This window comes from Phyllostomus hastatus, unplaced genomic scaffold, assembly GCF_019186645.2.
Source record: "Phyllostomus hastatus isolate PE091 unplaced genomic scaffold, TTU_PhHast_1.1 phas_contig_1, whole genome shotgun sequence".
Taxonomy (NCBI): domain Eukaryota; kingdom Metazoa; phylum Chordata; class Mammalia; order Chiroptera; family Phyllostomidae; genus Phyllostomus; species Phyllostomus hastatus.
This window is the reverse complement of record NW_025333498.1, coordinates 19,692,532-19,708,132: the sequence shown is the minus strand read 5'-3', so window position 1 is coordinate 19,708,132 and position 15,601 is coordinate 19,692,532. Positions and strand designations below refer to the sequence as shown.

The 15,601-nt window shown below is 42.6% G+C and overlaps 1 protein-coding gene across 3 annotated transcripts in view; it reads left to right on the top strand.

Annotated features, from left to right (window-relative positions):
• GAD1 (glutamate decarboxylase 1) overlaps window positions 1–15,311 on the top strand; it is a 41,035-nt gene extending 25,724 nt beyond the window's left edge. For all 3 annotated transcript variants that reach the window (XM_045831819.1, XM_045831829.1, XM_045831837.1), the window contains exons 7-17: window positions 484–596; window positions 1,813–1,928; window positions 2,013–2,092; window positions 2,316–2,370; window positions 3,650–3,766; window positions 4,835–4,899; window positions 8,089–8,167; window positions 9,214–9,363; window positions 11,547–11,654; window positions 12,977–13,066; window positions 13,922–15,311. In XM_045831819.1, coding sequence (XP_045687775.1) covers window positions 484–596; window positions 1,813–1,928; window positions 2,013–2,092; window positions 2,316–2,370; window positions 3,650–3,766; window positions 4,835–4,899; window positions 8,089–8,167; window positions 9,214–9,363; window positions 11,547–11,654; window positions 12,977–13,066; window positions 13,922–14,095 — 1,147 coding nt within the window. In that variant the 3' untranslated portion in view covers window positions 14,096–15,311. The remainder of the gene's footprint in view (window positions 1–483; window positions 597–1,812; window positions 1,929–2,012; window positions 2,093–2,315; window positions 2,371–3,649; window positions 3,767–4,834; window positions 4,900–8,088; window positions 8,168–9,213; window positions 9,364–11,546; window positions 11,655–12,976; window positions 13,067–13,921) is intronic.
• Window positions 15,312–15,601: the final 290 nt, after the last annotated feature.

Sequence of the window (15,601 nt, the reverse complement as noted above, 5' to 3'; positions counted from 1 at the left end):
TCCAGATGTTTACATTGTTTTTAAAAGATGGAGTTTGTCTCTGGGTTTTATAGATTCTACAAGTGTGAAATTAGCACTCTTTTTTAAATGTTGCAAACCAATTTTATATAAAACTTAGAATACATGTTTTCAATTAACATTTGCATCATCCAATCTTAGAAGTGAAAGGGACCCAGAAAAGTCACTTTCTTTCCTTCTATTTCTCCCGGTGGAACACACCCAAGACACTCCATTCAGATGAGCATCTATTTTGTTTGTGAAGAATCAGAGAGCAGGTACCTCCACCACCTCTTTTGGTAACCCAGGCTGTTTTCTGACGTTTTATGACTGACGACTTAATGCATTTCCAGCAAATGAATTGTTTTAGTGGTTTTGAGCCTCTTTTTTTTTAAGATCCCAAGTACAAATACTAAACCAATCATCTGTGTTCCCCAAATAAGTGGTTGACTTCTTTATTTTCATTCATTTTTACCACCTTTCCAGGTTTACTTATGAAATCGCTCCAGTGTTTGTCCTCATGGAGCAAATAACGCTTAAGAAGATGAGAGAGATAGTTGGATGGTCAAATAAAGATGGTGATGGGATATTTTCTCCTGGTAAGTTGCTGTTCTCTTTTCCTGATGCTCCTCCAAGTTTGTAATATGAATCCTTAGGACCCTTTTGAGAATATTAAACATGGAATGAGTTTGTAGAAGAATAATAACCTTTAAAAATACTGGTTTTCTATACTCCACCTTTCTACCTTTGTCAGGGTGAAGGTTAGCAAGAATGCTGCATTCTATGTGTACTAACCCACAAAGGCTGTGCCTAAATTATGCTAAACAACTCCAGTTTGTCAACAGCAGTTTGATTAAGCTGAGGATCAGTGAATCAAGATTATCAACGGACTAATCAGTTTCTGCCAAAAGTCTATCTACTTTGAATCTCTAGCTTGATGTAGATAGGATAAGAATTTTTTTTTAAGAGGACAGATGTTCTTGGTGTTAGGAATGACTTCGGGGTGGTGTCAGAGGCAGTGTGGTTGTGTACAAGGGAAAGAGAAGAAATTGTCCAGGTGATTCAAGCCTCCCACCAGTTTGCCTGTTTGAGTGTCAGGCAATCGTTGCAAAAGTGAGTTTGTGTTGGCCAGATATACCTAGTTACCTCAGTTCTCCTGAGTCCTGTGAGGAGAGCATCCAGGCAATGGCACTGTTTCCTTTGGCCTCCATTATTCTCTCTTTCTCTGTCTTTCTGCCTCAGGGAACAAATTCATCTTTATTCAGTAAATAGATTCAGCAGAATGTGGCAGCAGGGCTCTGGCTGGCTAGTTCAGTTAGTTAGAGCATTGCCCTGACATGCCAAGGTTGCGGGTTTGATCCCCAGTCAGGGTACATACAAGAATCAACTAGTAAGTGCATAAAAAAGTAGAACAACAAATTGATCTTTCTCTATTTCCCTCATTTTCTCTCTCTAAAAATCAGTAAATAAAAAAAATTTTAAGTGAAGCAGAAGCAGGGAAGTTGTAACTCACCCATTTCTTTGCAGCCATTGCCATCTCTTATGTCTAGGCTTTGGCTGGGGTGGGCCCTAGGGTATGTGACTCACCTTCAGCCAAACTGCTTCGATGGCTTTGGTGGTGAGCATGGCTGCTGTGTTCCCAAGGCAAAGGGGCCAGAGGGAAGCCCTGGCAATAGGAAGCCATCAAAACCTATCAAGATATTGTCCTTTCCCTCTCTGACCTCCCTTGTCCCTTGAGACACCAGCTTAGCCTTTGCTGTTAGAAATAATAATGAAGGAGCTCCAACACCTCCCAATGTGTCTGCTTGCTGATAGGGGGAGCCATATCCAACATGTACAGCATCATGGCTGCTCGCTACAAGCACTTCCCGGAAGTTAAGACAAAGGGCATGGCGGCCGTGCCCAAATTGGTCCTCTTCACCTCAGAACATGTGAGTTGGGTGCTCTTGCTCATGGATTGTGGTGTTTTTCGAGGGACTCTCTAACGTCTAACTTCAAGCCTCTGTTTGTTACAGAGTCACTATTCCATAAAAAAGGCTGGGGCTGCACTTGGCTTTGGAACCGACAATGTGATTTTGATAAAGTGCAATGAAAGGTAGGCAGGGGAGAGTGGATATTCGGTTCTTGATGTATTAAATGTGTTCATCTGTTAAATTTGTTTTATTGTGCTTAAGGACTGACTCAGTACAGCGTGCCAAGCTGCTAATGGTCTGTTGAAAATATCCGATTAAATTACTTTTTGCTGTGGCTGAAGTTTTTTTCATGTGCAGTCTCATTGATTTTTCATATTCATTTCTCTCCTTTTATAATAATTACAGGGGGAAGATAATTCCTGCTGATTTAGAGGCAAAAATTATTGAAGCCAAGCAAAAGGTACATACTCTACAGTACATCTAAACTCTGGTGAATACAAATTTTAAAAAATACCTTCTTTCTGCTGTGGACAATAAAAGTCTTTGATAATATAAGAAATTATTTCATTGTGTTTCTAAAACTCTGTTTTCAAGTGTTTATTTATTTACAAGTTGTGAGATGATTTGGCCTTAAAGCTGTGTCTATACCATATCACTTTTTTTGAAAAATGAAAAATTCAGTCATTAAACCACTGGTTCTATCTTGATTGTGCCAAATGATTAGTGTGATATACTTCAGTAAATCCACTACCCAAGCACCTGAAGATATAGCCTCTTCAGGTTTTCACTTGCTACATGTTAGGTGTAACCTTATTTTAACAAATATCATTTTAGCTTAGAATTCTGTTTAACAAAGTGCTTCTGTGCCCTGGCAGATGGCCAGTGATGCCTGGTGAATCAGCCTCAGCAAAGCCTATTGAACAAAAAATCTCATAAAACAGATGTATCCACAAGACACTGCCAGGTAGTTGTCAGGCCATTTACCAACTCGTTTTGGTTACATTCTTCACCTCTTTCTCTAACTGTAGTTCTTTGCTGCGGTCTCAGTAGGTGAGACTGGAGGAAATGTCACTAGGACTGAGCAAAAAGCAGAGGTGGAGCTGAGCTTCAGTAGAACCCGGGACTCACAGATTTCCCCCAGCCTGTCTGATTCCATGTGCTCATTTATTTCTCGTTCACATCAAAATTTTACCAGGTCAACTCTTAGTGAAACAATATATATCCAGTTTTAAATAACCAAACAATGCTTTGGTATGTATTATTATTACATAAGTGCACTTAAAATAACACAGCTTCTAAAACTACAAAGCCCAGATGATATTCAGAGCTACCTGCCTAGCACTTTAAACTTATTATTACTCTTGCCTGCTTTACTGTTTACCATAGAATTTGCCAATAGCAAGCATACTGTATGTTTTGCTTACTTAATTTTGCTGGTTATCTATCACTGCCCTCTAGAATGTAAACTCCATGAGGACAGAAATCTTCATCTCTTTTGCTCACTACTGTATTCCCCACGTCTACAACAGGGGTTGGCACATAACACCTGGCTCAAAAATTGTTCGTTGAATAAATGAATGAGTGAGTGAATGTGCCAACAAAGAATACTCCCAGATGTAGAGTCTGACACCACTTCAGCTCAGCTGACCTCCGAATAAGTGCCACTGCAATTCGCCCACTTCCTGTGGAAAGGAGAAAGGTTAAAAAAGGCTAATCAGCCTGTCTCTCTTGCCTCATAGGGATATGTTCCTCTTTATGTCAATGCAACTGCTGGCACTACTGTTTATGGAGCCTTTGATCCGATACAGGAGATTGCAGATATATGTGAGAAATACAACCTTTGGCTGCATGTCGATGTAAGTGCTATAACTCACAGAGTGGCCCAGTCCAGTCAGGGGTGGAAGCCACTCTGCTCTGTGGTTCGCCTCAAGCTTCTCCCGCCGCCCCCACTGGCTCTCTGTCCACACCGCATTAGTTCTGCTCTTCTGTGGTTCATTTCAGAATATAGTCTCTATCACCTTCCCAGGTAGCTTTTATCTGGAGAAATAGCTACAGAGAGAAATAAAACTGATTTCAGAGGGAAAAAATGTAAGATACAATGTGTAGAAAGTGGCCATGAATCTGGACACCAGGCTAGCTGCCTTCAGCCAACCATCTATGACACTTTTCTAAAAAAAAAAAAAAAATACATATCTGGTTCCTGTAGGAAAAATAAGACAGTAGACAGAAGGAGTTATTAACTAAGAGATTTACTCCCAGATTTTCCCAGGAACAGAAAAAATACATAAGTGACTGAGTATATTTTTCTCCTTTTTCTCACTCCAGTCTCTTATGGATATAACTTCTCACAGCTGGACAGTTGGGTCGCCTGTGGTACTACTGAACAAATGACTAACAAAGGCTGTTCTTGTGTCATGTGATGTCCCAAGCTATTCCGTAAATGTATGCATCAGTGCACCCACAAAAATGTCGGGATGTAGCAGGCGCTGTGGTGGGACATCTAAGTCTGGCAGGGCTGCTGCTTTCTGAGTTTGCAGAAGACCATAGGATTTTCCCCTCCAGAGAACCAGTTAACAGGCTCCAGGCCTTTGTGCCACTCCTAGAGCCACCATGCGGGGTCATTGAGTGTCCTCTCCCTTTGCAGAGTACTTACTTGTAGGCTTTGGGTGCTGGCACCACAGGCTCACATGAGATGTACCTGTACTGCTCAGAGCTACTCTGACTTTAACCTAAAGGAACTTATGAAGAAGTAACAAATGGTGAATTACAACTGCCACTGGTGAACAATCAGTGTGGATTCCTTTTGTCAAAGAAGCTTATGCTTTGTGACCATTTGCTTTCTCATGATTTAGTGGAGGTGTGGAGTGACTGGGTTGGATTCTTAAATGTCTCTGCCCCCCTTCCCCCTTTCTGTGTCCTGACAGGCTGCCTGGGGCGGTGGGCTGCTCATGTCCAGGAAGCATCGCCACAAACTCAGCGGTATAGAGAGGTAAGGGCCAGGGTCTGGGCATCCTTCCGCCCGGGCTGTCATACAGGCCATCTGCAAGTCTGCCGGTGCTCCCAGTATTGCATTTCAGTCTGACTAAGCTCACTCTTGCTCAGTAGGCATTTATTGTGCACATATAGTATGCCGGGCACTGGCAATCAAAAATAACTGCTTTTTCAGTCAAATGACTCCTCACCCCAATGAGTTCACAATTTAGAGAGAGAGAGAGAGAGAGAGAGAGAGAGAAAGAGAGAGGCAAGTAAACAAATAGTTGCAACCCAACGTGATAAGCACAACAATGGATGTGATTACTAGGTGCCCAGGTAGGAGAGAAGAGAAACCAAGCAGGTGGGAGATTTGGAGGCTAAATGAGTTTGCCAGGGTTACAGGAAGGGGCACTGATTCGTTTCACTCCCCTTTCTCATTGAGCTTACTGCTGGGAAAAGAGGAGGACACTCAGCTCATCCAACTTAATTTTTTTGTTCACCACTCAAGTTCAGTGGGTGTGCTAAACGAAATATGATTTTGACCTGACTCCAATGTATTGATCCCAACTGATCCCACTGATTCAGCAAACATTTCCCGAGTACCTGTCACAGACAGGCAGGCACGAATGTGAGTGCTCGGTTCCCCACCTTCAGTCCAGCCATCTATGGCACTTTCCTAACAAACATGTGCCTGGTACATGTATGGAAAATAAGGCAGTATATGGACAGTATTAGATCGACTAAGAGATTGACCCTCCCAAAGCTTACATTCTGGTGGGCTGGCTGTACATAAACAAAGAGATATTTCATCTCTCTTGTAGTAAAGAAAACTAAAAGAGGGTTAAATAACAGTGAGTGCCAAGGCATGCTGTTGGAGGCAGGGTAGTCAGAGACCTTTCTGAGGAGGTGACATTCAGCAGTACTGCAATAATGGGAGACTGGAAGCAAGGATACAGGGAAGCGTGTTCTGGGTAGTGGGAAGGACAAATGCAAAGGCTGGGAGGCGGGACTGTCCTTGGCAAGGTGGTGGAGAACAATCAAAGAGGCCAGTGTGGTTGGAGCAAAGTGACAGAGGGGAACAGACCAGGCTGGAGAGGGGACTGGGAACAGGCACACCAGTGGCTTCTCTCACAGAAAGATCTCTGGCTTGAGGTGCTGTTGCCTCTGCCATGGCTCTTCCCTTCTGGCACAGTTTCGAAAGGCCAGTGTCAAGGTGAGTGGGACAGACTCTTTGCAGCATAGTTATTTGGCTCCATAACTTGAAGGATAATGTATTAAATATAGATGAACCAGTTCAACTGTATTCAGAGTTGTTAGGCAATTTTCATTTTCCCTCTTTGAGTGTAGGGACCCTGGAAACAGTTTGCACTAGCCTTTTTCTTATCTAACATCTTAAAACACATATGTCTTCTGAAGGAAACTGAATCCATATCATATCTTATTACTTCCCATTTGTAGCAGCAAAGGATCATTTACTTCAGACCCTTAGGACATTGAAAAACCACTTAATATAAGAGATCTAAATATAATTTTTAATAACTCAGTGGTGATAGCTATGAGAAAATTGATTAAATCTACTATCTTTAAAATATGGCTTGACACACTAATGCATTTTAATGACTAAGCATTTAGTCAACTTTTCTTAGAACTTTTCATAGGTCTCTTTTACAAAGGTTTTCTTTATTATACACTCAGAGGTACAGGACTTCAGTCCTTTCTCTCTTACCTTTTTTTTTTAAACATTTTATTTATTTTTAGAGAGGGGAAGGGAGGGAGAAAGAGAGGGAGAGAAACATCAATGTTGAGAGAGATACCAATTGGTTGCCTCTCGCATGCACCCTGACCAGGGACCGAACCCACAACCCAGGCATGTGCCCTGACTGGGAATTGCGCCAGCGACCTTTTGCTTTGAGGAACGACACTCAACCAACTGAGCCACACCTGTCAGGGCTCTCTCTTATTTTTGAAATACAGTGTACACCCTATTGTCTCCATTTACACTAAATCATTTTCCCTCTAAAGGACCTAAGCAAGATGAAGAGGTTAAAATTTATAGCAAGGATTTAGCTCTAGGGAGTACAGAGTCCATATAATTCAGAGCCAGTCGCTGTGTCTGGGGAAAACACCCTTCACAGGTATTACAGCATGGAGCCCAGCTGTGGACCAGGCCATTGGGAAAGTGTCTAAACCACTGAAGCAAGTTACCCAAGTTTTAACCGTCATGCATTATACTTAGTAGTTTCCGTAATGTCCTAGCTAGTGTGCTCCTTACCCATTTAATTGTGTCTGACAGAGTGATGCAGTTGCTAGGAGACCATGCTTGTTAAGCTATCTTTGCAGCCTAAACTGGCAATGTCATGTTCATTTAGCATTTAAACAAAGCTGCCAAGGAGTCAAAGTCTAGAATTGTTTAAATGATCCTTGTTTTTAAGCGTCACTCTTCATACTACTTCATAAGTAGTCAGGTCAGCGTGGCCAGCCCACTTCATAACTAAGAACAGGAAGGCAAAAGCAGCCAGAGCCTTGCATAGAGGAGGCAGGTGGTGGAGGGGCAAGGAGCACTGGCTCTGCAGTTCCGCTCCCTGGACGTGAACCCGGGCTCCTACACCTCCCAGCTGTGTGACTTTGGGTGATCCATTTAACCCTTTTGTGCCTCAGTTTCTCCATCTAAAATAGAGAGTGGTTCCTATATCAGAGGGTTGTTGTGAGAATTAAGTATTCTAGGCATAGTTATCAGCAATATGTATTTATTAACTCATTTTCTCCTGTATTCAATCCTATGAAAAATACTCCCCATTTTACAGATGGGGAAACTGAGACACGAAGGAGTTATGGAACTTGCCCAAACTAGCAAATGTCAGAGCCAGGATTCAGATTCAGACAAATGAGCTCCAAACTCCTGAGTTGTTAATCTTGACGCCATAGTGGCATAATGCCTGTAAAGCTCTCAGAATAAGAGGACACATAAATTCTTTGTAAATAGTAGCTGGTATTAGTAGCAGTTGTTTAGAAGAGGCAATCTGCAACTTAGTACCCTGAGACTGCCTGCAAAACAATTGTTTACCACTTGGTTAGTCAGTTTAGGGGACTAGGCATCGAAAACATGGACTGACTTGGGTTGCGCTGGGTGGTGTTTTCTTTAAGAGGACATTCACTTCTTGCTGATTCCTGCTCCTTCTTCTCAGAGCACATGTGTTTCTTCCAGGGCCAACTCGGTGACCTGGAACCCTCACAAGATGATGGGCGTGCTGTTACAGTGCTCTGCCATCCTCGTCAAGGAGAAGGTCTGTACTCCCTCCAGAGATGAGCTGCTGGCCTGCAATCCTTTAGAAGGCACCAGAGAGCAAAGCATAGGGTCTTGTTACAGCGCTGGGCTGCAGACTCATGAGGCGGACTGCCCTGTTGGACCCTCGTTGCTGCCCGCCCCCTGCCCTCTCCGTTGGTCTGCGGCCAACCCCGTGCCTCCCCTGGGCTCTCACTTGCTGCTGCCCTTCGCTCTCCCTCAGTGCTCAGGGCCCTGTCTGAGACAGATTCCAAGGGCAGTATTTCATTTCACATTCCTCATGCTCTACAAGCAGAAGGAAAAGCAGCTGGAGTACCAGCTCTTACCTCAGAACAAAAGAGTGGTCATTGGAACATACTTTAACTTCTTAGCTTTAACTTCATGATCCCAAGAGCTGAAAAAGAGTTGACCTGTACATGTTACAAATGTCAGCTCAGACTAACAAGAGCTGTTGACCCTAAAGCTCCTGCGAATGAGTTAGTGTATTCTCCTCTATAAGCATCTAATAACAGGACGCTACCCACAGGCATTGGTGCTCCAGGGAGGCATTCCAAGAAATCCGTCACCCCACTGGGGGAGCCAAAACCTGCCCAAGCTCTTTACCCTGCTCCTAAGTAGAGTACCTGTGAACCTCATAAGAGATCCTGAAAAAGATGGGGAGGTTTCTTAGGGCATGCTTTTGGGGAAGGAAAGTCTTTGCAACATGAAACTGTCTGTCCCTTGCCCACTGAGTGCTGCTGCTCTTCCCAGCCTTTGAAACAACCCAGAACACACATGCCTACTTCCAAATGCCATGAGGGGGACAGTGGAGCCCTTGTTGTTGGCCTCTGAGACAAAAGATTACTTTCTAATTAGACTGACAGAGGGAAAAGGGCAAAGGTATTTCCAAGAGTGGTTTCAGAGAAGAACATCAGAACAAGCGTGTGACCTGCTAAGACATTAGAAGGAAGTTTGCATGCGACCCTAAGTCCAGCCAGCCCTGTTTCAAAGCCATCCACATCTCTTACCTGTGAATACAAATGCTGCCTGTCTTGATTTCCATGATAGGGGATACTCCAAGGATGCAACCAGATGTGTGCAGGCTACCTCTTCCAGCCAGACAAGCAATATGATGTCTCCTATGACACTGGGGACAAGGCAATTCAGTGTGGCCGCCATGTGGACATTTTCAAGTTCTGGCTGATGTGGAAAGCAAAGGTACGAGATAGGGAATTCAGGAAATAGAGCAGAAATGTAATTTGCACAAGCTGGTTGGCGAAAAAGAGGAAAGATATATCACAGATAATTCACTATGTGTTCAATCAATATCTAGGTAATTGAGTTAACTGGGTTTTCTTTGCAATGCAATCACTTTATTTTTCAAGTCAAATTCTCCCTTCCTTCATTCAATCTCCTCAGTTTGAATTACTGTGAAGTTTCCTTATAACTTCCTCTTCTAACAACCAGAAATAATGCCAAGATAGGGACTTCTACAACAATCCTTAGGGATGCTGCAGTTATTTAGTGCAGATGTAGAAGGAGAGATAAAGATAAAACTACTGCATTATTGTGTACAGAACACTGAATTCCTTTATGAGGCCTCAAATCATGGGATATGTATGACAGTTTTAAGTTCTGTTCAAATAATGGCTTTCCCTTTATTTGTACTTTACACACTATTCTGGAAAATATATACTTTATTCTGAGAAATCCTACTGCTAGACTGAACGCTGGTTCTGCATTCATCAACCCTTCAGGTTACATTTCTGTGTCTAGAAAAAGAAAGCTGGCCCTGGCTGGTGTGGCTCAGTGGATTGAGTGTAAGCCTGTGAACCAAAGGGTTGCAGCTTCGATTCCCAGTCAGGGCACGTGCCTGGGTTGCAGGGAAGGTCCCAGTAGGGGGCTCACAAGATGCAACCACACACTGATGTTTCTCTCCCTATCTTTCTCCCTCCCTTCCCCTCTCTCTAAATATAAGTAAATATAATCTTTTTTTAATATAATCTTAAAAAAAAACTATTAGAATTTTCCCCAAAATATGAGTGAGGGAGAGGATTACCACTTGACTATTTGTTTCAAAGTACTTTTATGCAATCAAGTAAAGGCAGTTTTTATTTCACAACTGTATACCATATCCATTATTTTTATTTACCTACTGAAAATTAATTTTAATAATTTCCATGATTAAGATTGGGTCTACCTAACACCAAAACAACAAGGCTTTCCAATGAAATGTCTAGTCAAATATTTTTTCTGTAGGAAGAATTGGACAGATCATTAGTTCTTTTTCTCATTTAGCCATTTTGTCTTAATACAGAAATAGTCTGAATTTGATGTCTACCACAAAGTAATTATAGGTATTTTAAGCACATAAATAGCCATAAGCAACAAGAGAAAGAGCCACATCATTTAGAAATATAAAAACCACACTGTCTCAGTAATTTGCATCTTCATTTTGCCTATAAATAACCCCTTGAACCATCTGCTGGAAGTTTGGCTCTTGGTGTGTTGCTTGCTGGGGTGGGGCCCTGGTGTAGGCTTGCTTCCTGAGTGCAAAGTGGCCTGGGCAATGTGTACACCCAGTAGTGGCTGCTGCTTTGCCAGGGTTGGACTTCACCCAGGCCCGTTAGCCATCCATAAGCCCACCTTGTGCATCTGCTCTGGTTGACACTGACCCACTCAACAACCGCCACACTGCTGTCATTAATCAGTCATGCTGGCTTCTGAAACTCGTGCTCAACCAGTTTGTCAATAGCTGGAACTATTGCAATCTCAGGGCACGTACTGAAACCAGCGGCTTTCCCATCTGCCTGCCTTCCTGTCTCCACAAAGGGATGCTACTGCCTACGGGGAAGGCAGCCTCCTGGGTGTGTGGGGGACATGTTTGACCTGGACTGACTGCTGCGGAAGGTGGGTTCTAAGGCAGTGGTTCTCAAACTCTCCGTGGTGAAGAGCCAGTTGGGTTTTTTTAACCTATCATAGATCAATACCATAAAGATGAATTGCTTGAAAAATAAAATTAAAAAACATACAAGGTACAAGCACCAATTTTTAAAATTAGATTCAGTAGACATTAAAATTATTATTTAAAATTGCTGTACAAATTTCTTATTGCTTAATGTCAGTTTTTGTATTCATCTTATCATGGACTGGTTACAGTTCGTGAACTGACTAGCACTATCATACAGCAAACCTGAAAATAGGCTTCGGGTCCAGGCTGCAAATAACTAGCAGGGAACTGAAAGCCTGTTGAGAATAACTGCCCTTCTTTCTAATCATCTCCAAGAATATTCTTTTGTCTACTTCCAGAAGACAAGGACAGCATAGCTTTCTCAGACGCCTATCGCAGGGAAATACAACCTCTCGCCAACAAACTTGACTTTTCTTTTTTTTTCAAACAGGGAACAGTGGGATTTGAAAATCAGATCAACAAATGCTTGGACCTGGCTGAATACCTCTATGCCAAGATTAAAAACAGAGAAGAATTTGAGATGGTTTTCAATGGTGAGGTAAGTTGTCATCATAGATTAGATGTGCAGCAGCGTTTCCCAAAAATCCATTGAGAGAAGCTCCGGAAGCCTTATTTTCCCACATTGCCAAACAGTGTTTCTGAATTTTAATTCTTCTGCATGATTCGTTCAATTCTGTCTGTGTCCATGAACTTTTCTTCCAGTAGCATTGGGATGACTTTTCCCCTTCACCTCTTTGCAGACAAGAGGTCTTTCCTTGGCAGGTCTTGGCACTTTTGGTTGATCTTATTATTGTGTTGAATCCTCTGGATAAACTATTTCTCAGTTACAAGAAGCTTATAGAATGGGCATATACTTGTCCCCCAGGACTGGTTAGGAAATGAAGTTCTACTTTGCATAGACTCATTACAAGGAGAGCAAAGTACAATGGTTCTGCCCCGAGTTCTCTTCCACTGTGTACAGTGCGGTATTTGTCACTCCAGTGTAGACTGAGTGCCCGCTGGGCGCTCGGCCCCCTGCCAGGAGCTGGCTTATGTAGTGGTGACCAGAACAGATACCGTCTCTGCCCTGATGGGGCTTACAGTTGGCTAAAAAAGTTCCCATCATTGAATGGGGGGCACTGTTGAATAAAAGAAAATCTACTCGTAACCCAGTATAACGTTACAACAGCTACATTCAGCTTGGTCCACTTATTAGGCAGTCTAGACTTGTAGGAACACCCTGGAGAGTCAGCAAAGGAGGAAGAAAGAGCCCAGAGCAGTTCAAATCGGTGATACAGTGCTCATGTGTTCACCCACCAGACCTCGCTCCGATCATCTACACTATTTTAAACATCCTTCAGGTTAAAGGTGTGATGTCTAACCAGCCCGTTAGAGGCAGGCACAGCGAGGACAAACAGCAGCTAGGAAGGAAACTGAAAAACTGTAGCAAGAATCTGGAAGAACTAAAAATGTAGCAGTCTTTAAGGGAGGGACGCTAAGTAGTTCCAGGCATGACAGTTAGTCCTGTCTCACGGGTGAGAACCAGTATCAATGTTCATTACGATAATCCTGAGTCATCAAGAAAAGATTCAGTATGCCAGTATCATAAACTCAATAAAATACTTAGTTGTCAATAAAAGTGTGTTTCAAGTATCTTACAGATATGAAGTACCACAGAATGGCAAGATGGATAATACCCTTTTTTTAAAAACTACCCAAATGCAATTATTTTTTAACATTTCAATGTTTTTCCTTTTTTTGTTGTTCTTTTTGGTCAGAGAGAATTCCACCAAGAGTCATGAGAGGTGTGGGGAAAGCCTTCTGTCAAGTTCTCCTAATTTTCTCTTTTGCTTGTGTGTTTGTTTGTGAAAATCTCTGCAGCCCGAACATACAAACGTCTGTTTCTGGTACATTCCGCAAAGCCTCAGAGGCGTGCCGGACAGCACTGAGCGACGGGAAAAGCTGCACAGGGTACGGAGTCTCCCCTTTGTCCCTTCTCACCCTTGGCATTGCCCTGACTGGTTGGAACGTCCTTACGCTCATGTGTCTTTCTAATGAGGGAGAGATAAAAATTAAAGACTCGGGGTGGTGGGGAGCCACCTCGTTATATTCTCCTTGGATCTGGGTTGTCCCCTTGCTGTAGTCCGGACGCAACGGGAACCTCTGAAGGGTGTGTTCCTGTCTGAGGCTGGTGTTCTTTATTGAAGGACGGGCCCAGGGCCGGGCACTTGAATCCTATACGTGTTCCTAGGCACTTCCATATTACCCTATTTCTCTCACAGTATATTTTCACTAAGTTCAAGTCTACTCTAATGCCAACCCATTCTGATCAAGTGTTGATGTCTATGTCTAGTTCACATATGATTGCCACTCGTTGGTATATTTCATTCATGTAATGTTTCATTCATTCATCCAACCACTCAACAAACATACACTGAGCACAGTCTCCCTGCCAGTCTGCATGCCGGGCAGAATCCCGGACCCCAGATTACACGGGAGCCTTGATTTGTGCCGTTGCCCATACAAATTTTTTGTCTTTTATTTTTATTGTATTATCATTGTTCTATGACTGACTGTCAAAATTCAATCACACAGTATTTTCCAAGGGAACATATGACTGGGTAGACTCAAATAGTCATTAGACTTTAGTCACTGAAGAAACCTAGATATAAGATGTTTCTTATTTTTACATCAGTGTAAAAAGGGTAAAAAGCAAACTGCTCTCTTTTCCAACCAAGAAATGAGCTGCATTGTTAAAGAAAAAAAAAGAGAGAGAGAGTGGTGTTGACATGAACCTTGAGCTTTGTTCTATGTTTCCATCACAAGGTGGCTCCCAAAATCAAAGCTCTGATGATGGAGTCCGGCACGACCATGGTCGGCTACCAGCCGCAGGGGGACAAGGCCAACTTCTTCCGGATGGTCATCTCGAACCCAGCCGCCACCCAGTCCGACATTGACTTCCTCATCGAGGAGATAGAGAGGCTGGGCCAGGACCTGTAGTCGCTGCCCGCAGAGCAGGCGTCTGTGGGGTTCCCTCCCCCTCCGGCACTCTAGAGCAGCCTCTGTAAGTTGCTGAAACAATAGGCCATTTCACTGCAGGTGAATATAATATCTTGAAGAATGCTGTTAATCCCTTACTTAAGCTTGTTATAGTTAGCAGGAAATAATGTTCTTTTTAAAAAGTTGCACATTAGGAACACAGTATATATGTACAGTTATATATACCTCTCTCTCTATATATATGTATGTATAGTGAGTGTGGCTTCATAACAGATCACAGCATGTTCCCACTCCAAGACTATTCACTTTCCCTTCAGCAGCTACCTAGGGACCAAACCTGCTGCTAACCAGCTCGCCCAGCAACCCCAGGGAAGATGTTTCTCAAAATGTCGTGTTGTAGGGACCGAGGGAAATTCTGTTAGCAGGAGCTGACCTCATTATCATTGTTTTTCCCACCCAAAGTGGTGATGGATGAGAAAAATCACCATTCGATGACAAGGGTCACACCCTCCCCATTAGTGTCCTGTTAGGGAAACATAGTAGCAGATTCGTTGTTTCAGGTGTGCTGTTGCTGTATTTTCAGAGATTAATTTGTGTAGGCTGTGCATATCTCTGTTGTCTGACCTTGGGGGCAGGGGGGAAACACATGTAATGATTTAAATGACTGTTTAATTGTAGGTAAATGAAATATTTGCTTATTTATATTCAGAGATTTACCATGCTAAAGAGGTGTCTTGTATTTTTTTCCATTTGTAATGTACCTTATTTATATATTAATGCAGTAAGTTCTGAAAACTGTTTATGGTATTTTTGTGCATTTGTGAGCCAAAGAGAAAAGATCAAAATTAGTGAGACTTGTATTTATATTAGAGTGCCCTTAAAATGACTTAAGCATAAGTTTACCATCTATAAGAGAATCCTGATACTGTACATAGAGCCATATATATGGAAACCCCATGACTTAACCAGCATCTGCTCTCCTGTTACCCTCTCTGTCTGGCTGTATGTCTGGTGTTCTCGATGCTTTTCTAGTAATGGTTGGATAATAACTAGATCTCCTGTAATTTTGTAGTAGTTCATGACCAATCTCTGTGACTCGCTTAGCTCAAACCTAAGGCAACGTTGCCGAAGTCCTTCTGAAGATCTCAGATACATTGACCAGGCTCACCACTGTTTTTGAGGAAAGGAAATTCACACTGTGCGTTTTAGAGTATGCAAGAAGAATATAAATAAATAAAAATATTCTCCATGGAGAATTTAAACAAAATCTTCTTCCAGTTTGTGTTTCATGCAGAAGGAGAGATTTCCAATTACAGTCGCTTGGGTCACCACGGCCCCTTCACTCCTCCACGGCACTCAGTACCCTTCTCAGGCTGGGACTCAACCCACTGTCACAGGTTCCCGAGCCCCTTAGCTATAAAATTGTAATGATTATAGTGTTTAAAAAATTTGCAATGTAAGCCTGGGGAAAGAAAAGCCACCTCTTTCTCATTTTCCTCTTTGTGT